The sequence below is a fragment of the Rhinolophus ferrumequinum genome, chromosome 5, assembly GCF_004115265.2.
Source record: "Rhinolophus ferrumequinum isolate MPI-CBG mRhiFer1 chromosome 5, mRhiFer1_v1.p, whole genome shotgun sequence".
Classification (NCBI taxonomy): domain Eukaryota; kingdom Metazoa; phylum Chordata; class Mammalia; order Chiroptera; family Rhinolophidae; genus Rhinolophus; species Rhinolophus ferrumequinum.
In genome coordinates, this window is record NC_046288.1 from 577,709 (window position 1) to 602,882 (window position 25,174).

A 25,174-nucleotide genomic window follows, 5' to 3' on the forward strand; every position below is an offset into this window, starting at 1 on the left:
TCAAAGTACCCAATAAAATCATGGAAGCTAAAAAAAATCATGGAAGCTAATATAAAATTTAAATTTGCGATTTCCAAGAAAAACAAATTGTTTAGGTTTTAAAAAGGTTTCCTGATACCACTGACAATTTCTTTCTAAAGCATAGCATAGCATTACCATAAAAAAAGAGAAACCATAGAATTTAATTTTCTGTTAGCCAGCTAATAAAGAAATGAGTTCTTACACACTTTCAAAATTATGAGAAAATACAGTATGCACACATAAAATTGAATATAAAAATATAGTTCTGAAAATAGGGGAAAATTGGATTTGAAATTTCAATATTTTTTTTAAGTTGAATCTATGCAACCTAAAATTCTCCAAGCAGGAATGGTTTCTTTCTGTCAGAAAAAAATATTTCCAAGTAGAATTCCAGACATGTTGAGATTATGCAGAGTTCTTTCTTGTTCAAGAAAGAACCTGTACCACTTCTGAAAGAATGCTTCTAAATGTGCTTTTTATATAAATTTTACTTTTTGGAGAAACATTAAGACAGCATATTTAGAGATAGCTGTATTTACCTACCTATATAACATTCTTTAATAAAATGGCTGAATATTGGTGGAAATGGGAATTTTCACGAGATTTAAAAAAAGGCACTATGGTTGAGGATCAATGGTACTTACACATAGGAGAAATAAGAAACAGGCTTAGGAAAAAAACATAGAAGTAGAGATGAGTAAATAGCATTTAAAAGAAATAACAGCAAGTGGACAGTTTTGTTCTGATTGAACTTTATGGTAAACACTTCAGTTAAATAGAAAGAACAGTCTTAACTTACATAAGTCCCAAAACTGATCTTGTTTTAAAAGAATGCATGAAGTACTCCAGCAAGGACAAAAGTGGAGAAAAATTGATTTTTCAGGAAATCATTTGCAAGAAATTATGTTTGAAGACAGATGCATGATAAGCAGTGCTTTGTGAAATGAGTATAATGAGATGTCTATAATGAATTAACCAGAGCAAGAACATTTTATAATTCTTACCAATGTTAAAAAAAAATTACTCTTCATATGAACTATTTTGCACAGCATTAGGAAAAAGGAGAATCTTTAAAGCAGACCATTGTACAAAATTACTCTTTGGACGCCGACAGAGACACAGCAGAAACACACTAACTTCCACACCATCCACCAAACCGAATTAAAAACTATACATAGTATACATATATACATTATATAATTAAATATAAATGAAATATATATATACTGTGTTTCCCTGAAAATAAGATCTAGCCGGACAATCAGCTCTAATGCGTCTTTTGGAGCAAAAATTAATGTAAGACCCGGTATTACATTATATTATATTACATTATATTATTATTATATAAGACCGGGTCTTATGTTATATAAGACCCAGTATGTAAGACCCGGTCTTATAATAAAATAAGACTGAGTTTTATATTAATTTTTGTTCCAAAAGACGCATTAAAGCTAATTGTCCAGCTAGGTCTTATTTTCGGGGAAACCCGGTATATAGTAAATGTTTTGATAATCTTTACATATAGGCAGCCCTTGACTTATAAGAATTCAACTTTAAAGGTACAATTTTCTGCAATTTATATTTATAGCATACTATCAATTTACTTTCATGTTATTATTACAAAATTTTATTCAAACACCACACCACTTACGTTATCCACTCAGTGAGCTTTTTTTCCTTCCTTCCTATAGTAACGGCCAAACATCTTTTATTGATAAATATGCTGACCTCTAAAAAATGTGGTATGTTATACATCAGTAAGAATCATACCACATAGTGTACATTTGTATCAGCGATAGCTTATTAAATATGGTTTTAAGATGCAATTCTTATACAAATAGAATTCAGTTCTTGGAATATTATAAGGTTACTTCTTTCAAAAAACTCCATTTAGATCATTTTGGCATGGAATGTATTTTTCAAAAATGTAACTGGTCATCAGGTTAAGGGCTACTTATACATACTGTTTTGTGCTTAATTTTTATGTACTTCAAAGAAAGTGAAAATAAATGTATTCACGGGCTGTTGGCCTAATTTAGATCAACAGTGGTCATGGGTTTACAAGTGGACTCTGGGTAGTCCCATTTTTGGTTCAAGGAAATTGTCTGCAAGGTAGATCACTTTTGTTTTTCTTCTCCTTCTGTGGACTCAGGAGATACAAGGTGTGGAGGTGGATGAGGGGCAAAGGTACGGTTCTAAAATAAGCCAAGGTCTCAGAAATTCTTCTAAACAATCCTTGGAAAAGCCCTCACGACAAGGCTAAACTTCTAGAAACTCCCTTGACTATTTTCCAGAGCTTTCCTTAATTGGATAAAGGGGCCACTTGCCGAGGACAGCGATAGCCCTATACTTTGTATGTGCATGTTCTTTAAAATCAGTGGTACTCAGATGTATCTATTAAAGTAGTGGTGTCTGTTGGGATTTGAGATGCACCAACCACAGTCATTTGTATGATATCCAATGACTAAAATGTCACAAATCCATTCCATTTTGTTGACTGATATTGTTTAAATTACTTCTTTAGTGAGAGAAACATTTGATGTGCAAGATATATCAATCTCCAATGGGTAAAATTTTCCTCAATGCAATAACTATCATGGATATGTTAAAGTAGAGTCGGAGAATGGAAAACGTGATGGTTAATTTTTATGTGTCAACTTGGCTGGGATACAGTGCTCAGACATTTTGTCAACTGTTATTCTGGATGTTTCTGTGACAGTCTTTTTTGAATGAGATTAGCATTTGGATCAGATTACCCTCCATAATATGGGTGGGCTTCATCTAATCAGTTGAAAAAGGTTAACCTCCCCTGAGCAAAAAGGAATTCTGCCCGTAAATGGCCTTTGGACTTGAACTAGAACTCTTCTCTGAGTCTCCAGCTGGCCTACCCTGCAGATTCTGACCTGCCAAGCCTCCACAATCACATGAGCCAATTCCTTAAACTCTCTTTTCTCTCTGTATATGTATATGTATGTGTATATATACATATATGTATGTGCACACACATTCTGTTTCTTGACTAATACAGAGGATTAGGAGGAAATGTTAAACGTCAAAATTGTAGAATAAACTACATTTCCTACTTAGTGTAGAAATTTATTATAACATTTTAACATGCTTAGAATAGAAAAAAAATTGAAACCAAATTTTGGTTCTTGAAAAGATCAACATGACAAGCCTTTACCTACATAGACCAATTTTAAAAGAAAGAGAGAGGACTCACATTACTAAAATTAGGAATGAAAGAGGGGATACTGCTACCAAACTTGAAAAATAAAAAGATTACAAGGAAATACTATGATCAACTATATGCCAACAAATTAGATAATCTACGTGAAAATGGACAACTTATTACAGATTTACCACTGAAACAGAAAAAAAGAAACAGAAAATCTGAACAGAACTTTCACAATTCAAAGGGACTGAATTGGTGATCAAAAATCTTCCCCCAGTGAAAAACCCAGGACTATGATAGCTCCACTGGTGAATTATATCAAATGTTTAGAGAATAATTAACACAGTCCTTTACAGATGCTTTCAAAAAATAGTAAGAGTAGGGAACACTTCCCCCCTCATTGTATGAAGCCAGTATACCCTAATACCAAAATCAGACAAAAATATCAAAAAAGAAAACCTATAGATCAATATCCAAATTCCTCAAATACCAGCAACTCAAATTCAGCAACATATAAAAAGGATTATATACATGACCAGTGGGATTTATCCTAAAAATGCAAGGTTGGGTCGACCTATAAAAATCAATCAATGATATACACTATACTAGTAGAATTAAGGAAAAAAGCCACATGATCATCTCAGTTGATGCAGAAAAATGATCTTCTATAAAACGATGAAGTAATCTTCAAACAGTTTTGTACTTCCTTTCCAATCTAGAGGCCTTTTATTTCTTTCCCTTGCCTAACTGCTCTGGCTAACACTTCCAGTATGTTAAATTAAGTGTCAAGAATGTACATCCTTGTCTAGTTTCTGATCTTAGGATGATCTCATTCAGCTCATGCTTTAAATTTGATCTAACTTTGACCACTTCCAAATCATTACCCTGAACTCAAAGCTGCCTATCCAACTGCCCATTTGACATCTTTGTTTAGATATCTTAAACTCAAAATATCCCAAATGGAAAACTTGATCTCTATCCCACCTAAATATGGAATCATCATTTACTGAGATGGAAAGACTGTCCCCATCTCAGTAAGTTAAAGTTGCTAAGTCCAAAAACCATGCACTCATCCTAAAGTCTCCCAAGTGTCTGAAAATCCTGTCAATTCTCCCTTCAAGTGTATCCAATCTGAATCCCTCCACTGATATCTTGGTGTCAGCCACAGTCACTTCTTGTCTGGATCACCACATATCTCCCTGCCTCTGCCCTTGCCTCCTTTACAGTCCCTTCTCAACCGATCAGCCAGCAGGATCCTTAAACACACGTATGTATCTTGTCACGTCATTGCTCTGTTCAGAATCCTTCCATGATTTCTCATCTCACACCGAGAGCTAAAGAATCCCCCTCCACATCTCTCCCCTCCACAACCATTCTGGTACCTCGACAACCTATAAATTCCTCCCTTGTTCACTTGCTCTGACCACAGTGGTCTCCTCATTGATCTTCCGACTCATCAGGGCTCTGCTTCGGGGCCTTTGTCTTAATCCTTGGGAAGCTCATTCCCCACAAGTCTCCTTCAGGTTCTTGTTCAAACATGAACTTCTCAGGGAGGCCTCCCTTAACCACTGTATTGAAATTTGAAGCCCCATGTCCCCAACTGCCCCAACACCCCCATTTTTGCTTATTATTACCATATAAAGTATTATATAATTTATTTAGTTGTCTGTCTCCATCCCTATTCCCAATATGGAAACTCAATGAAAGGATGCTTGTTTTGATCTCTCTTGAAACTCCAGGGCCTCGGACAGTCTAGAACTTACAGGCACTCAATAAATGTTAGGGCAAAAAATGTAGAAATAGCATTATAAGAAAGTTTTATGTCTGTAAATACCAGAAAAAAACTGCTAACCAGAGCTGAAGTGGTTTTCTCTTGAGGGAGAACATGGGACTAGGGAGGAAGATGGAAAGGGACTCCTATTTGGGTTGCAAGACTTACAATAAATACAACTTGATTTTTAAACAATTTATTAAATAGAGTCATGTGAAATTGCTGACATTCGGTTGTTTTTTGACCTACCAAAACAGCAGTTTCATATGCGTCAACCTAATGCATATATTACTTGTTAAAAATACAAATTTTTAAATTATCTTCAAAAATTACGGTATGGGGAACACAAACGAAAACTCAGAAGACAGGGAGGAAACAATTTACAAACTTGGCTAAAAATTAAATATCTCTATGTTGTGAAACTTGCATAGAAAAAGGTAAAATCCAACCAAAAGACCAGAAGTAAATGCACACCACAGAGGATACAGGCACACACCTCATGATACAGAAAGAGCTCATCAAATTAACAGAAGACTGATAAAGAACCTGATAGAAAAACATAGGCAAAGAAATGATAATTCAAGGGGAAAAAAGAGAACTAATAAAAGCTAGAGTATTGCACTAAGTCACAGTATATTTAAGGTGGTTATCAAATAACACTTTTACCATAAAACAATTTTGCCATTTATGTTAGGTATGTTGCTTGTGAGATCTCTTTTAAAAATGCTTGAGAGCTGTAGTACTTGGAGGATTTGGTTTTTTGGGGAAAAACAGAACTCCACAAAACAGTCAATTTGCTTAATGTATTTATAACAAAGTAATAATATACTAGAATAAAATAATACAGTAGTCTCCCTTTTCCTCCCGGGGATATGTTCCAAGACCTCCAGTGGGTGACTGAAATCAGACAGTACCAAATCCCATATATACTGGCTTTCCTTTACATACATACCTACGATAAAGTTTAAATTATAAATTAGACACAGTAAGAGATGCACAATAACTAACAATACAATTGTAACAATATACTGCAATAAAACGTATGCATATGTTGTCACTCGTTTCAGGGGATCCCCTGCTGAATGAAGTCATCATAAGCTCTGTTTTCTAGTACAACATGTTGCCATCAATCAGAACACATTTCCTGTTCATGTTTTCTACTCACGAATTTAATGTCTTTTCCATCGTAACTAAGCACTTACCACACACTGTGGCTGTAACTTTAGCCGTCTGAGGTACAACAGCACAACTAGCACAAATTCATTTTTCCTTCTTCACAATTTCATGGATAGAAGAGTTGTCCTTACCATAGATCTTAGCAACCTAAGCCTATGATTTTTTTTCCCCTTCGTTTTTACATCCAGAAATTTCATCTTTTCACTTAAAGGAAGCACTTTACAACTGCTCTTTGGCATATCTAAATTGCCAGCACCACTGCTCTTGCGCTTTGGGCCATTACTGAGTACAATAAGGGTGTCTCGAACACGAGTACTGCGATACGGCGACACTGGATCTGATAACTGAGACGGCTACTGAGTAACCGGGCAGGGAGTCTGCACAGCATGGAGACAATGGACAAAGGGATGTTTCACATCCCTAGCGGGATGGGGTGGGATGGTGGGAGTTTCATCACACTAATCAGTAAGGAGAGCAATTTAAGACTTACGAATTGTCTATTGAATTATTTCTGGAATTTTCCATTTAATATTTTCAGACTGCAGTTGACCACAGGCAACTAGAAACTGTGGAAAGCGAAACCGCAGATAATGGGGTGGGGTGAGGTGGGGAACTCCTGTATATAACATATATATATATATAAAACCGGAGACTATGATCAAATTTCTTTTTCTGGAAAAGAAGCAATTTCAAATCTGGGGCGTTAGTTGAAGTGTTTCCTTAAAAGAAGAACTTTTATCAGAAACACTATTACTTTTCACACGCTATTATTTCATATCCTTTTTGAAAAAAAACACAAAGTCTTTTTATTGTATGCTTCTCTTCTCAGGTGCCTTGCTAGATTCCCTTGACTCAGTCATAGCTAAACAAACTTTTGAGTGCATGAACCTCTATGGTAGTCTCTTAATGTACATGTGTCAGAACAAGCATTTAGACCAGAAAGAAATAATGTCATGATGCGCTTATATTAAAACACATTGGCCATATTTTTCCCTTTGCCATATTAAGGTATGGAAAGAACAACTGTAGTTTCTTTCTGGTCTAAATGAAGAGCAGGAGTTGAATGGAGTAGCATCATCAGGGCTTGCAAATTCAAAAGCCTATAGAGTCGAAACAGGGAGTAAAACCTTAAGTTGCATTCTGTCAACACTAATACATTTTGCGCAACATTCAGTTGTCAAAGAAATAGGTTGCCCCATGTTTCTTTAAATACTCTTTGGTTACTTTTATTTCCCCACATTGAGATCATGGATAAAGAGGAATACTTCATTAGTATAATACAAGCAATAACGTTAGGGGAATGTCTAGTGACATGCTGTCTCAGTACTGACAAGTAATAAGGAGTGGTGAGGGCCCTGTTGAACTGGAGAGCTTGTTTTATTTAAGGAGTCAACTGGAACTCAACTCCAGCTAATTATGAGGAGTTAAGAAATGAAGATCTAGTTAGGTCAAACCTTTTGTTTGTCAAAGGAGCCAGAAATATTTACATGAAATTTCTGTGCCTAACAAAAATGTATCTTTTGTCTAAACACAACCTAAAGGCTGTGATCCACCAGTTTGATATAAATTATTGTATGATTCATGATATTACCATTTTACCTAGATGGTGCCCTATTTTCATCTTTAATTGGGTGATACAAAATGGTCTCTTGGAACACAGAGCCCTCTGCCTTTTCCAAAGAATCATTTTTCTGGGTCATGCGGTATCTGCATCGCTTAACCTTACCTGTTAACGACAAATTATTTTACCTAAGTACTCCTGCAGTCTCAATTCCATCTAATCTAGTCTGCTTTGGGGCTTTGTTCAATCAATTACTTCCTATCTCAGACAGTCAATCCTTTACCATCAGTTCCATCATCTCTGTCTATAAAACTGATCTTATTTTCTTTTCCCACTAAAATATTCCTACACTCAAATATAAAAAACCCATCTTGAACTCAAGTGCATCCTTTCTTTCACTGTCCACTGTTAATCCTTGACACCTTGCAATTTGGCTTCTAGAAAAGTTGTTTCTCAGCTGTGATCCGTGACCCCACATAACAATGGAGTTGTTGCCAGAGCCAATGACATTTTATCAGAACTCATTTTCTCTGAACTCTCTAAAGAAACCCATTTTTACTGTTCACCTTTACTTTTGTACTTCAGTTTATGTCTACTGATTAAATATGAATTTAATAAAACTCCTACATGCTGTAAGAGACACACAGATTAAAAACCCACTATTTTGTTTTTTTGGATAGAATTTTATACAAAGGATAATGTGAGTGCAAAAATCAGGCAAACTTGAAAAATGTGTCAATTACTGAGCCTGCCATTGAAGATCTCACACTATTAAGTGCCACATTAAATTTCCAGTCCTATCATCTACACGTCTCCCAAACTTAAATGTGCCTTGTGCTCTGCAACAGTCATCTCTCTCCATGCTATTGCTTCTGCCTTCATCCTCTGCTAACTATAATTCCCCCTCATCCATGGTGCCCAGTTTTAATGCCATGCCTTGAGGGACCAGGTCCCTCACTGCCTCAGGCTGAGACTATCATCACATCTTCTGAATTAAGGCATTTTACGTGACACTCAGTCGATAACATTTTATGCCAGTTATTCAGTGGAGGGATGTACACTTACTATCGAATTGACAGAGTATAAGCCCTTAAAGTCAGGGAGAGTAGCTATCCCACTTTCTCTTTCTAAGGACGTAAAAGCTTGCAGTCACGGCTGTCCATCTCTTCACCTCCCCTTCACCTCTCTGGTGGTATCCTTCCACACCGACTCTGGCTTGGCTATGAGACTGTTTTAGCTAATGGGACATTAGCAAATGTGATGTAAGCAGAGACTTCAACATACCAGCACTACATACATACCAGACATTGTTTTCTCTGTTGCTCCCTGGAACTCAGAGACCACTAACTTAGTGGAGGGAGAAAAACTACACGAACAGAAACAAGTGCCCAAAGCTCAGCACCCCCGTCTCTCCAGACCAAACAGACCCTAGCCAACCACTAGCCTGCACAGACTCACCAAGCCAACACACGCCAGAAATGCCCAGCTGACCACAGAGTCAGAAGAAGAAAAAAAACGCTGCTGTTTTAAGCTATTAACGCTTCTGAGGATGTAAAGAGAGTATACACAGAGTATCTGGCACACTGTTGTTCTGAAATTGAGGAAAGAATTAGCGAAATTTTAACCTCTCTCTGATCATCCAATTCTCTCTTAATAAATTATAGTTTTTCTAGACTAAAATTGGATATCTATATTTCTGCACAGGTTTTTTCTTTTGTAGAATGAAAAACTAGAGGGCAATATATTTTAAAGGATAGAGTAGAGGTATATATCTGCATAGGTGTGGATTTGAAATCACAGTTGGCGATTTACTGTCTCTAGATCCCTAAGTAAATCCTGTAAACTTTCTGGCCTCGGTGCCCTTTTTTAAAGTGAATAAAATAGCACCAATTTCACAGTATTAGAAATAATATATATTAAGTACAAAATATAATGTCTGGCACAATTCTTCAATAACCAAGAGATATTATCGTATACAGTTGACCCTTGAACGACATGGGGGTTTAGGGTGCTGACCTCCATTCAGTTCAAAATCCATATATAATTTGACTCCCCAAAAACTCAGTTGTCTCTCAGAATCTGCGGGGGATTGGTTCCAGGACTCCCATGGATAGTAAAACTTGTGGATGCTCAAGCCCCTTCTATAAAGCAGCACAAAACAATGCATACATACACAACTGCCAACTCCCAACCTCGGATGAAAAATACTGTTTTTTGATCCATGGTCGTTGAATTGGCGGATGTGAAACCTGCGGATACGGAGGGCTGACTATATATTCATTGAAAATATTTGCATATAAGTGGACATGCATAGTTCAAACCCGTGTTGTTCAAGTGTCGACTATACATCAATATTAATATGAAAATAAAGAAGTTGAAGCTATAAATTTGTGTTTCTACACTATTTCAGTCTCACGACTGAAAATAGAGAACTTGTCATTGTGCCAATACAGGGCAAGAGTGGGAAAGGTCTGAAGTGAAATGCAGGTGATAATTCTGATGTCTTTACAATTCCTAGGTATCTTGGCTTTTGTTATCTCTTGGCATCTCCCAACTGGAAAGATTTCCTTCCAATACAGCTTAGCATGTTAATCGTAAAGTTTAATTATATTTGGAGCTGTTCAGTCAATGGTTAGTTAGGGAACGGTTAGTGTTAGGGAATAATAAATCATTAGAAAACATAACCAAAAAGTTCTTTACGAAGAAATAAGTTACTTAGAAGCTTCGAGTAACTCATAACTAACCAGATAATTCAGCAAAGTCCAGATACCGTAGTTAATGGAGTAAAATGACTTAGCACAAATAGATGCTTTTGCATCCTCTCTCAAAACTATATAATGATTTACAAAAACATAGCATCTGGAAATCTTCTTGAATAATAACCAAAGCACACTATGAATTCCTTTGTGTCCAACCCATTGAGCCTGTTTAATATAAGGTTCATGCTACCCCCCACTAAACATCAGGACATGCTAATGCAAATATGCTCATTTAAGATCAAACAATATCATGGTTTTGAAGAAAGCAACAGAAAGAAGAAATCCTTTTCCATGCCCAATTGCTCACCTATATAGGTTCCACTGTTGTTACCAGCATAGTCAGCATCTTCTGGATGGAGTGTAAAAGCATACAGAACAAAAGCCAAGAAATAAAGCAGAAGTTAGAAGCCCAGCCACAGATGCAAAAAATAAATTACTTAAAACAATTATGTAAAGCACAGCATAGAACAGCCCTCACAATGCAACTCTTAACATAAAACACTGTGTTTTATATTTAACATAAAACATTTTGTTTTATATTTAAGTTTAAAGTAGCATTTGAAACACCATGCAATTCTTTTTTCAACCTTCTTCAGAGGTTTCTTGACGCAGTTCCAAGAAAATTAGAAAGACTTGCCTGAGACGTTTATACTTTCACAGTAAGGAAATGACAACACTTGATCCCCAAAGTAAATTTATTTTTGTAAGTCAGGCTCTTTGATAATATGTAAAATATAGCACTATTTTGGCTCACTGGATTAGACAGAAAGGTTAAGACTAAGATACATCCTTTCTTTTGATAGAAAGAGATTCTGTGTTGGAAAGAAATAAAGGCATGATATTTCAATTTTTATTTTGGTTTTAAAAATGACAGATGAAAACATTTAAAAATAAACAATGTGCTACTAATTATTTCTAGGAATTAAATGAATACTGGGCTATGCATGTCTTAAAACTTATTAAGTAGAGGAATACTTATTATTTAGGCCTCTAATCTTCACATAAATGTGCTTCTGGAACTAACAGCACAGCTTGTGCAGAAATCAAACAATTGAGAAGATTTTCCCCACATTCTTATGTTAACATAAGTCTTTCAATATATTTGAATAACATTATTTTTTAATGTGCCTTTATTGGGAGACTACTGACAGAGAAAAAAAACATAATATACTATTTCAGATTACTTTCTATATTTCTGCTATATGAAGCAAAAAAAAAAAAAAAAAATGCATTCCTTTTTAAAACAAAGTCCAACCATGATTTTTGGTTCTGTAATGTCAAGGTGGAAGTCTGGATGTAAAGTAATATTTCATCAACTGCTTGTTATATTCAATTTAATCCCACATGTATGTGCCCTACATAAAATTACTAGACTATGCAGGGAAGCTTTTGTACATGTACCTTTCATTTCCTCTGAGAAGCACAAGAAAATGAGAAAGGAAATGATTAAATGTGCAGAAATACAATGAAAGTAGGAAGATGTTGCATCCAAGGGGAAAAAAAATCCACTACCACACTCAACTGTTTCCTCATCTTAGAAAAGCCAAAGGAAAAAAACAAATGTATTTTAAATATTTCAAAATTATTAATCAACAAATAAATAAAAGTTATGAAAAACTACATTTTAGACTGCACTGTAGTCTTGGTCTAAAAGAATGTACACACCTAAGCAGTAAAAGCACAAAGCCTTCATATAGCTTATTAAATACCAAGTGGGAAATATAATGAGAAACTGTCAGTGTTCTTTCAAAATAATATCCTCAGTAAGGGGATCATACTTATTTTTCATAGAACAGTTCTGTGTTGTAAACTAATCTGTCTCTTCAACACAGGATATTTCATGATAAAAATAGTATAAAAAGAAGATAACCTTTTAGAAACAACCAATCTGGCCCATAAAATGTCTAAATATCCTATGAGTTGAATAATATCCTGACAATTATCAACTTAATACGCATGTCAAATGAGTCAGGCAGAACTTTTTATTTTTCATTCTGTCTATATATTATTTCATGAAAGGTATTTAAAAAGTAATCCTAAACAATATTTGAGTTATTAATAGGACAGCAGTAAGAGTAAGTTTGACTTAGGAAACTCACCTTCAGTGAAAGGTAGAAAAAGAACTGGCAGTTTAACAGAAGCAACATCTACCCTGAGTCAAGGTAGAACATATTTTTGCTACATGACCTTACAGAGTGAACTGGACTGAGCAGAACAGTTCTCTGCTTGCTTCTGTCTCCAAACTACAGAATTGCAGTCATAGAAAACACTGAGGAGAAATGTTATACCATGGATTTTTACTTTTCATATACCTATGGTTCCTCAAACTGTACAGTATTTGAACAGTATTAGCAAAACGATGAGCAAATCATATTATTCAGGCTCATATTATGAGTCACCATGTTGTGAGTTTATACTCAATTCTTAGCTCTGAAATACAATGTGCATCAAAACAAATTATTAGAAACAAACAATAAACTAGGCTCTATGGATTAGCCAAGCCAAACAACTAGGCATGGTGGAAATAATAAGATTGATTAGTCTGCAACCTCAGACACTCCGCCATAATGGAGATTGTTAAACAGAGAGTGTATTTCTGATAAGAACAACAAGATAGACTGAGTATTGCACCCCTGATTAGAGAACCAGTACCAGTCCCGTAAAGCAGATCATAAAAGCCATGTCATACACACAACACACACAACCCCCCAAATTAAAACAAGCCAATCCACAATAAAAATAAACGTTCTCTAATATATATATTACATATAGTATATGTATATTTCTTATCCTAATAAAAGGTCATGAATATACTGCATAAATTCTCAAAGAAGTATTTCTTCTACACAAAAATAGGAAGGGAATTTTTTAGCTTAATAAAACACACACATATATCTCCAATAGCAAGTATCATGCTTAGTAGACATCCAGCAGGAAAAGCAAAGGGACACATTCCTTACACGCATTTGCAAGCTTGAACAAACAGGAAAACTACATACAAGGTTGATCTCGGAAGAGAGTTGGGATACGTGCATGATTCTTACTCTGGTAAGGCCCTGTTCTGTACACATTAAATATGTAAACTTATTTAATTCTCAACAACTCTATGAAGCCAACACTATTATCCTCATTTTACAGATGGGAAATCGTAGGTACAGAGAAATGAAGCAATTGGAAGTGGCAAAACTGGGATTTGGACACATGCAGTCTGGCTGCAGGCTTGAGTCTTTAACTCCTATGTTATACCGTCACACCCAACTCACTTCTTAATTACTCAAATTTCAAGCCAGAAAATAGGAGCTGGGGGAGAGAGAAGTCAAGGGAAGTGAAAGTTTCTTTCAAGATTCCTGTCTATGCCCCCCACCTCCCACCACATCAGCCTCCTGCCCCCAGCCCTGAACCTTCAAGCCCTCAAGTGTATTTCTCATGACAGGAGAGCTGGAGGAGGGCCATCTCTTCTCCCCAGCCTCAGCAGGAGTCCACTCTCTACCTCATCAAGCACTGACGAGCAGGATGGGAAAATTATAAAAGGCACAGAAGAGAGGCCAACAGGTCACAAAGAGCTATTCTGCTGTCTTCAGAGAACGGAGTGGAAAGGCTCTCATGAAGAGCATTTGATGAACTCTGCACTACAGGGCAGGAGAACTTCCTGCTGCTGGATGCTAGGCTGAGGGGGACACATCTGGCACTCTGGACAAGTGGAAAAACTGCTTTCTTAAAACACCCTCCACCTTTCACTGCAATCTCAGCCTACAAGTCTGCAATAAGCCATGACCACTAATCAGGCCCCTAAACATTAATCAGCTCTCTTACCTGCATGGCACTGGGTGTCCCAGACAAACGGCAAGAGACAGTATGACTTAGAACCCTTCATATGGAGAAGCTAAAAGCACATCCCCTGATAGTGTTTTTATAAGCAACATCTTCATGTATAGAAGGAGAACACGGTTTACTGAGACAAAAAGTGAGCAATAAAATTAGAAAGGCCTTCACCTCAATCATCTCATGACATTAAGTAATCAGAAGTGCAGTTTACAGCTCAGTTCATCCTCACCTCTTTCCACACAAACTGTGAACTTTGGTATCTCCCAAAGAGTATCCATAAGTATTAGGGGAAAAAAATACTTTTAGTATTTTTTAAAACCCCATGTTTCTGCTACACAAAATCCCACTAATATTAAGAAAATGACTGACAAAGTTTTAGACAAACTAAATGTAAGAACATTAGCCATCCATTTGTTAATTTTTGAATTAACTTTATGGGTTAACATTCTAAATAGACATCACTTAAGATGCCAGGAGGAAGGAGCTTACTCAGCTTGAAAAGCTGGATTTTAACAACCTGTGGAGTAATATTATATATATATATATATTATTCTCCAATGTTTGGCCTTCCAAAATATTGGTACCATGTAGAGTGAATTCATTCATTTACTCAGTGTTTAAATTCTGTTGTTGGTAGGCTGTGACCTTCAATCCACAAAATGCTTGTCTCGGAATGAACTTGGTTACACCCTTTTTGAAAGGACATACTTTGGCTGCAGTTAAAGATCTTTTTTACCCACATGATAACAATCACAACTCGTTAAAACAAATTCTAAAATACAATATTTTGTATTTTTACCTTCTAATCTTCAAAAGGTCAAAAAAAGTATACATTTAGGATTTTTTTATTACAAGAATTCTATAGGAGCTATTTTGTCACAGAAAAATTTTAAATGAATATTATTTAATCAGCAGTGTTAGAAATTGTCAGACATTTGTACTTTGCTAACTAAAAAAGGAAACTGAGCACTCTAAATAAATATCATACCTGAATATTCTGCCATAAAATACACTATATGAATAAGAGCCTTTTTTAAACACCATATAGACTGGACTTAAATATAAATTGAAGTTAAAGTAATGTTTACGATATTCAGAGGACAATTCTTAAACACTTTGATTTTAATAGAAAGGGAACGAATAATATTTCAAGTAATCAAGGAAATGCATTTTTCTTTTTAAAAGGTGATATCTTTTTGCTTTACATATGGAACTGAACTATAAAAATAAGCTTTTGGCAGAAAAATCATACAGTACTTTAAAGTATATCGACACATAAATTGCAAGCTGCCAATTGTCATGAAAATCCCTCCTATATGCTACTTGAGACACAAGATACCCTCTTACTCATTTCCAAAACGCTTAACCTGTGTCTTTCACGTAATAATCTAAAAGTTAGTCATATCAAAGAAAAACCTATCAGACTTCTGGGCCTGCTCCTCTGTTTCTGTTACATAATCTCCATTATGTGAGATCCTATCATTGGATGAAAGAGGGAGGGAGAGAACACAAAATTCTACTAATAATTTTTTTGCTGGATGAGTTATTTTCCAAAAAAAAAAATAGGAGAGGAGAAAGAAAAGGTGAATCCCTATACCAAGCTTCTAAGATTCAGGAATGATTTTTATGAGAGCTTTTGTTTCAGTTTTTAGGTATGCTTCATTTTAAAAGGCAAATTATATCGCTCGATAAGCTTACTTTTTGGATATATGGTATATAAGGGGAGGAAAAAAAACAAGCATCAAAGATGAACACCACCCACACGTAAGAGTTTTGCATAATACCAACTACTTTGAGCTTTAAAGCCATTATGTTTTTTTCCTCCCCTTATCTACCATATATCCAAAGTAGTCAGGATTATCATGGCTCCTGATTTTATTTACTGTGGAGCTGGGATCCAGTGTTCTAGTAAATATATATGCAAAGATAATAGTACTGGGATTTTCCATTCCTTTTTAACTTCTATGTTGACATTAACTGAATCCCTATAGTTCCAGAGCCATCTTCCATGAACTTTTCCTCCATGTAAACTTGAGTTATGATGATACACTGTGAATCAAATAAAGAGTAAAATCATAGTAATAGAAGCAACAACTTTGTGAAAAAAGTTAGCTAGCCAATTTGGTACATATTATTACCCAACTAAAGTTATTATTCTAAATTCAATGCTTAACAATATCTTCCTAGGTTTTAAATGCATTTGTAAAAATTTAGCGCAGAAAATTTTTATCAACATATTTTTTCATAAACTTATAAACATCAACATGACAGAATTATTCTTCTTTTAGAAATTTTACATTAAATAAAAAACTTTTCTTAAAACCTATTCTATGAATTATTCAAAGTCATAAAAATAAAAGATTTTATATCAACTTTCTGTTGTTTTTTTTTTCAGAGCCTTATTCTATAATTTGGCACAGAGCATTATAATATGAATGTCTTATTCCAAAAATCTAAGTACCAAATGTTGAAGTCCAGGAAGTGTTCACTCAGATGGCCTTTACAAAATTTAGTTATATAAAGAATCACTATCAAATACACAGGTTATAAAACAAAGTGCTTTAAAATACCTTTAAAAATGTTCACAACCAGTACAATGAGTTTTGCATAACTTTTGAGTTTAGGGGTTTCTGAGACAACATCAAAGAAATTTCAAATGGAATTTTAATTCTTTTAGAATAAAGACACTAGCTTTCTATTTAATTTTCATAGACATATACTGTCTCTCTGAACAAGATCATATATACTATATATGACTGATTTAATTTGCATAATATTGACCAGATTTATTTTTATTTAAAAATAAAGAACATCTGTATATGGGAATAAACAATTCATCTCTCAGTGAATCAGAATCTAGTTAAAAATAAATAAATAAATAAATAAATAAATAAATAAATAAATAAATAAGAGGTAGACAGAAAAGAGAAAGAGAGAAAGGGTGAAAGAAGAATCAGTAAGCATTTTTAAATGGTATTCAAGAGGCAGAAAAAGAAAAAAAACTAAAACATCCTAAAGAGGACATTTCAGTAAAGATAAATCTGGGAATAAATATTTCTCAGATTTAAATATTGAAGTATTAACATATAAAAGAAATTATGCAAGTTAACAGACAAAAAGCCTCCACTACAATTAATGTTTCTACACACACATACATACATACATACACACACACACACACCCCCTCACATTCACACACGTTTATACTGAAACCAGTTTGGGGAGAGGCATTAAAAAGACAACCTATCCACTTGTATATTTCTTTAAAGAAACATATATTTATCAAAATTTTGAAATAAATAAAAATTCATAATTGTACCAAATGGTACATTTTGAAGTTGCCTAACGCTCAAATTTGAGGATGGATTCAGATTCAAGTACAATCACATTTATTTCATTTTCTAGCTACACATATTTTATCCCACGTGCACCAACTATATTAGAAATGTGCCAGCCCCAAATTTAAAAACCCCTCAAAGAGCAAGTCAGGTGGATGCCTCAGAGATCCTTTGAACTAGATGAGTTACCAGTGAAAATTCATCACACTTTAAAATAATGCAACGTTCTGGTTACACTTTAAGCTTTCTGATGTCACAATACACGTGGCATTGTATGACAAGTGTTTTTTCCTTTTGCTCAGACAGTGAAGCAAGAACAAGCAGGCTTTTGAATCAGTGCTGCACTTGAAGTATTTGCTTGTTTAGGAGATTTATACCGACTGTAGTTTGGCTCTCTTATAATGTCATTCCTGGGCTATAAGCTTCTACAAACTGACAGAAATAACAGGAGATGTGAAAAAATGCAACAATACTAAAAACAGATGTTGGTGTAAAATTCCAGGACCATTTATTTGCTCATTTTGCCTTTTAATGTACAATTTCCATACTGAAAACAAAGGGTTTTTTTTTTTTTTAACTCTTGAAATACCTAGAACCATGAAACATTTAGAAGAGATGAAGTAGAAATTTTATGGGATGGGGACTTGAGAAAAGTGGGAAGTAATGAGAAGCTAAGACAAGGGTAGGTTGAAAGAAAGAAAAAAAATGCACCTAAATCTACACTATCTTTTTCAGTAATCCTACATCATCCTTTTTCTTACTCTTACTTTCTTTTAATCTAGTCTGGTAATAACTCCAAACAGACAAATTAAGGGCTAGAGTTACCATGATTTTGAATAAACAAGAAACTAAAAGGAAGAACAATTAATTGTTCTCAGGCACAGTTGCTTTTGTGCCCAAGAATGTGGTGAATATTTCCCCCTAATCTTCACCAAAAAATACCTTATCCAAACCTCCTGGCTTTGGAGAAATAAAGGAGCTGCATTTGCAGTTACATTTGTAAAATACCTAAATTCATAAATCAAAGAGAGTAGCAGTTATTAGTTCTTTTTTTAAAGAGTGAGTCATGGGTTTATTATAAATAACTCCAAACACACCTTTCTTCAGAAGATTCACTTTTCTATTACTACTATGAATTTCTTATTTGTTTGGTTCCTGTGAAATGATGATCCAAAAGCTATCACAAGGTAATATGATCTCTCATTCTACCACAAATACCTGCTTTAAATAGTCAAAAATAAACAGCAAGATTTGGTTATTCTGAATTCTTTTTTTTTTTTTTTTTTTTTTTTTTTTTTTTTTTTTTTTAAATTTATTGGGGTGACAATTGTTAGTAGAATTACATAGATTTCAGTTGTGCAATTCTGAATCACATCATCCATAAATCACACTGTGTGTTCACCACCCAGAGACAGCTCCCCTTCCATCACCGTACATTTGATCCCCCTCACCCTCATCCCCCACCCCCCAACCCCCTTACGCTCTGGTAACCACCAAATTACGTTCCCCAGATTAATTTTCATATTCTGAATTCTTATTAACAAACTTACATGATTTCCTGTTGGAAACTTTCAGGGGCTGAACTATTATTTCTGGTCGTCTCAGAGCCAATCTCCTGGGGAAAAAGAAGGTCAATATGCCTATCAATTTTCAGTACAGATCCAAGGTTAATATAACACCGAGATATTAAAAGTCTTAAGGAAAAAAATGGAAAGTTAGGGGGGAAATGAACATGATGCAATCTATTCAAATTAAGAAATAAATCCTCTCCTTTCAAATTTTTATAAATTATCCCCACTCCAAAATCACTCTTCTTTTCCGTCTTTCACATCAATACAGTTTCAGATATTATGTGCTATTTTCCATTTGCTTCGTAACAAAAACCGTCTATGACCTGGTACTGTCATATTATTTTTGGTCATTATTCATAGTTAGTTAGACAAAACAGAAATCTAAACCTGAGGGATAAAGGATTCTAAGGCAAGGTTTTAGTGCTTATTTTATCACAACCATGCTGGAGTGATATTTTGCAGAGAACAAAAGGTCACTTGAAGAAAGGCCATCATTACTTGCCAGTAGCTCACCTTTCCTGGAAGTGCTTTGAAGGAATCAAGCCTGCCCTGGGATTGGAATCACCTTCATGCTTTGCTTGCCACCATGTTGCATCATCTTGGCTCATAATCTGAAGAATATCTCCCTTTTTGAAAGAAAGCCCAGCTTCCTTACATGGAATTGCTTTATCCTCATTAGGGTCATAGTCAAAGAGGGCTTTGATAAACATCTGGAAGAAAGTTTCATTTAAAATGAATAAATATTTTTTAAAATGTGAAATCGCCAACATTCTTCAAACTCTGATTTAAGAATAATTTTTTTTAAATAGAATATTAAAATAAATTTGTTTTGACAAAGAAGATGTGCACTAGATGGAAAAACACTAGTCCCCCTACAAAAAAGATTTTTAAGTAATAATTACCTTGCCTTCTTTAGATGGTGTCTCCTCTTTGATGCTGGGTATGATCTTAAAGGTAATTGCTCCCTGAGACTGAGCCTGATATCAGAGGAAAGAAAGGGTTATAAGGAAACTTCTGGAGCCAAGGAGAAAGAAGGCAAAATAAGCTAGAAAATTAAATGTTTCTGAAAATTTACAAGCTTGGGGTTTCTACTCTTAGATCAAAATGAGGAAACTATTTTTGTAGAAATTCCTGTAACATGAGAAAGCACTAAAGTTTGTCAAATAAGTTAAAAAACAAACTACTAAATCCACTTTTACCTCCTGTGCGCTTTTAAAATGCCAATGAATATATTACCATCCATGTCAAGTTACTTGAAAATGGAAACACAGAATATGCACAGTGACTTATAGACAATAATAACTGTTGAGAACAGATAATGTGCAAGATTGAGACTATTACGTTTAAGTATTAGCATCCATGTTTTAGAAACAAGACACCTATACTGTCAGTAATGAAGATATAACTATATGATTCAATTTGTTGCAATGCTCATCAGAAAAAATAATAAAGAATATTCATCTCTATTACATTTTGGTTAGTGAGTAAAATACCAAATGTAATAGATTCATTTAAAAAATGAAAGGATTGAGTATTCCAATTTAATTAAAACAAGCAGCCATACTAATAACTCTCAGCTGAGTATCTCAGACAAGAGGTCTTCCTTTGATACACTCTCATGTCATTCTCTCTCTCTCCCGCTTTTTAGCATTTATCACTAACAATATCTAAATAATTATTTATAGAATTGTTTCTTAATATCTGTTACCCTGCTAATTGTAAGCTCCATGAAAGCAATAAATATCTGGTACATATTTAATAGGAATGAGAGAGGGGGAAAAGAGGCAGATAGGGAAGGAAGGAAAGGAGAGAGGGGAGAGGGGAAAATGGGTAGGTCTCTCTGAGGCTCTCTATCAATGGAGTGCTGGTAAACCAGGATTCTGTTTTATAAAAAGTAAAAATAAATAAAAACAGAAAGAAAAAAAAAAGGCCCCGATTTGTATTGTTTACCAATTTCCATGGTATAAATACTCCCACCATAGCCAATTTCAATTTACCAGTGTGAAGTCATTGAAAGCCAAGCTGGAAAGAGTTGCACAGAATGAGCTGTTACAAACATGAGAAGGAGCTCCAGCACAGCATAGAGACTCAAGTAACATGGGGTTTTAATAGTATAAATATCAAAATTTTATAAAGAAATGATTTCAAAATGGTCATATCATTGTTAGTGCTGAACATAAAAGTAACTCACAAATCTTAGTAAGAATTCATATAATATTAAATTGTATAGGTAGAGAGAAAGCAAAAAAGTCTTCTCTGTAACCCCTTCCCATTCTTCGTTTGTGTGTGTGTGTGTGTGTGTGTGTGTGTGTGGTAATGTATGCAAAGCCCTTAGAACAGTGTCAAGGGCTCAATCAATGTAAGCAATGATTACTATTATTAAGTCATATATGTCTATCAGCCATTGTGATTGCTCCACAGTTATTCATCATATGGATAAATGATTATTCAATCAATGCGACCTTTTAGATAGTTTCTAAATCTATTTTAAAAATATCTTGTTTATACACATATGCCAAATAAGTTTCTTAGGGTTAATTCCCAACAATTGAATTTCTTGATTAAAAGGTATGCAAATTTAAAATTTTGATAGTTTTGAATAGCCATCTCAAAAGGCTCTATAAATTTATCCTACTACTAAAAACATATAAACATATCTATTTATCTGGCTAACTCTAGGCATTATCAAGCTTTTAAATGGCCCCCAATCCAATATTTTTCAGACATCACATTTTCTTTTGTAAATTCTGTGCATATGCTTTGCCAGTTTTCCTGTAAATGTTTCCTTATTAATTTTTATGAACTCTTCATACCTTAAAGTATTAGCTTTCTATCATGCATATTGAAATTTTCCCCCTACAATCTCTATCTCTTAAGTTGTATGAATGGCATCACTTTCTACATAGAAAATTTTCAATTCTATAGTCATATCAGTTATTTTCTATTTGAATTTCTCATCATTAAAGTCTTTCTCAACTTTTTGTGATTTTTTTTAAAACTTAAATATTTAATTTGTTGGGATTTATTTTTGTGTGTGCTATAAAATTTGGACTGGCTTTATTTCTTCTAACTGAATCATCATAAATCCAATACCATTTATGAAATGATTTCATTGTTTCCCACTAATATAAAATGCCATCATAATCATATATTAATTTTTCATATATACTGAGGTCTACTTTGAGATGCCAAACTTTCTTTTTATTTCTGTAGGTTTACAATATGTTTCCATACATAACAGGGACCGTGTCCCTTCATTTTATGCTTACAAATGAACTTGAGAATTAATATTGTCAAGACCTAACATAATTTCATTCTGTTCTAGATTTTGTAGGACATCTAAATTTGTTTTACTATTTTATATGCCTGAAAAGTATAGTGTATAGTCTGGCTATGTCAATGAGAGAAAGAGAAAGATAAATGCATCACCAACAACAGAGTAAATGGTGTCTATTAGTACATAATTTGAGACAGGCCTTGTAATAAACTGTTTACATACATTAGCTCATTTAATTCTCAAAACACTCCAGTGAGATATTTACCTCTTCTTAGTCTCATTTTGTAAATGAAAACACTGAGACAATAAAAAGGCTAAGGTATTTTCCAAAGACACATGGCGATTAAGTGATGGGTCTGGAATTCAAACCCTGGACCTCTAAACCCAAATCCTATAGCATAACCACATCTGAAATATAGTGATTCAATTTCGTTTTTATTGCAATTTTAAAATACAATTTCAGCTTACCAAAATCTGAATTATTTCCTCAGGCCTTTTATCCTCAACTGATATCCCATTTACTTCTCGAAGTTCATCACCAACATGAATAAGACCTGAGAAATAGCAAATTTGGTAAATTAGCAGTGTTACCTACCAAAGTAATTAATTTGCAATTGTGTTCATATTTAAAGCATTGTTTGGTTCCCTTAATACATTTGAGGATTGGTAAGGAGACATTCATGCTTCTCAGGTTTCAGATTCTGAGCCTCTCTACAGCAATGAATCAAGACGACAACACAATAATGCTGGCAAAGAAATGACAAGAGCATCTTGCTCTGTGTCTAGAAATGCACCTTATTTTCATCTTATGAAGGAATTAATTTTTTTAAAGGTTGCATGCTTTTAGTAGTACCTTTTAAATCAGAAAACACTGACACAAGTCTTAATATAACTTTGGAAGCCCATGTAAACTAAGAAAGTGGAGAGATTTACATTTCATCTATTTCAATTCCCGCATTTCAACACAAAGGAAAATACCTTATTTCCTATTTTGCTGTATTATATCAAAAGATTATCCTCTTAGTTATACATTGGAAATATTACACATAAAACTCAACATGACTTGTCTATATTCACTTAACATTTAAACTCTTACCACTTCTGTCTGCAGCTCCTCCTCTCATGATTCGAGCCACAATGATTGCCCCAGTCTGCTCATCTTTCTTAATGGTGGCTCCCTTTTAAGGAAAAACAAAAGTATTTGTAGGTAAACGTGTGTACTGCTAATATGAAGGAGGAGGCAGAAGTAAAGACATTCATCTGGAAAAAGTGAAAATAGCACCTACAAAAAAATTAAAGGAATGAGGCAGGAGGAATAGACATCTTGCCATTTGTCTTACAAATGCTCATTCCGGGGTGCAGAGCTTTATACCATATATACTATCTACTATCTAAGTTTTCAGCAAAATTTAAAGGTTTTTAAAGTCTTTAACTTCTTCAACACTGAGGAAAGTACACATATCTTCTTTCGAATATAATACCTTGTATTTGTATACTATTTGTTTTTACCCTTTGAAAACATTTCCTCCTTTCATTTATTTTTAAAATACTCCACAAAAAAAGGTATATTATATATAGGCATTAGTAAATGAATAGAATAAATTACATAAATTATAAAACTCAGGTCATCTGACTTTCAGTTCAGTGATCCTTCTATTACACTATTATAATAAAGGAACTCAGTGATAACAATAAAGAAAAAATTAAAACTCCAAACTTAGCTATATTTCTTACCCAAGGCTAATATAAATTAATGGAAGAAAGAACTGTTAGTCCAAGGTTTTTATGTACTAGGATTGTCCCCTGGTACAAACAGAACTCACATTTTGGCATAAGATTAGGAAACAATTTCAAAAAGAATCCAGCAATTCTTCATTTATGGATGTTCAGAAGCAGATTAACTGAATGTTGCTTTGTAAGAACATCAGGCACAAATGGTTACTTTGAAGGCTTCTCATGACTTTCCTTTCCAAGAAACTGGTACTGGTTTAGAAAAGCCATTCCATATTGCATCACAGGGCTAAGATTACAGTAGGTGGTGGCAGAATTCACCCCAAAGAAGAAAATGGATTTTTTTTTCTCAAGTATGTCAAGAAACACATTTCTATCACTAAAAAACAGGTATGTAAACAAAATTAGAAATCCATTTGTAGTAAGTATATTTTATATATGACAGCTATCAGATACATATCTTACAATAGTAAAACCCAAATAATTAAGTGATAGCGTGATTTTGTGGTATTTTTCACCACCTATGTATGCATTCAGGCCAAAGACTTGAAAGAGCATCTCTATGGTCATAAACCTTAGACTCGCTAATTACTGGTATTTTCTGCTTTTAAACAGTTAACTTGTAACCAAGATTACTGGAAATGTAATATTGTTAATACAACTAATTAGTTTGGTTAGATCAATTTTCATTTTCCTTAATAACGTATCTAAAACTTTCCCACCAAAGTATGCCTAATGGCAGAAGGGTCTACTAATATTACTTATCAATATTTTACAGATGAGAAACTGAATCCCAAATGGTTATAATTTGTCCAAAAACATACAACTGGTGTGCAGTAAAGTCAGGACTTGTCTAAGGCAAACTGATCAGAATTGCTATTCTTAATCTTAATTACCATTCAAACCTTCTTACCCTATTACCTTTCTATAACCTTTTGTTCATAAAGTCATAAGTTCATTACACTTGTG

At 34.3% G+C, this 25,174-nt stretch overlaps 1 protein-coding gene across 1 annotated transcript in view; it reads right to left on the bottom strand.

The window, feature by feature from the left end:
* Positions 1-25,174, bottom strand: part of MPP7 (MAGUK p55 scaffold protein 7) — a 242,799-nt gene that overhangs the window by 40,885 nt on the left and 176,740 nt on the right. Inside the window, exons 7-11 of the mRNA XM_033106666.1 lie at positions 23,571-23,652; positions 22,943-23,028; positions 20,100-20,174; positions 19,711-19,907; positions 19,177-19,241 (exon numbers count right to left, since the gene is read on the bottom strand). Of these exons, the coding sequence (XP_032962557.1) occupies positions 19,177-19,241; positions 19,711-19,907; positions 20,100-20,174; positions 22,943-23,028; positions 23,571-23,652 (505 nt within the window). The remainder of the gene's footprint in view (positions 1-19,176; positions 19,242-19,710; positions 19,908-20,099; positions 20,175-22,942; positions 23,029-23,570; positions 23,653-25,174) is intronic.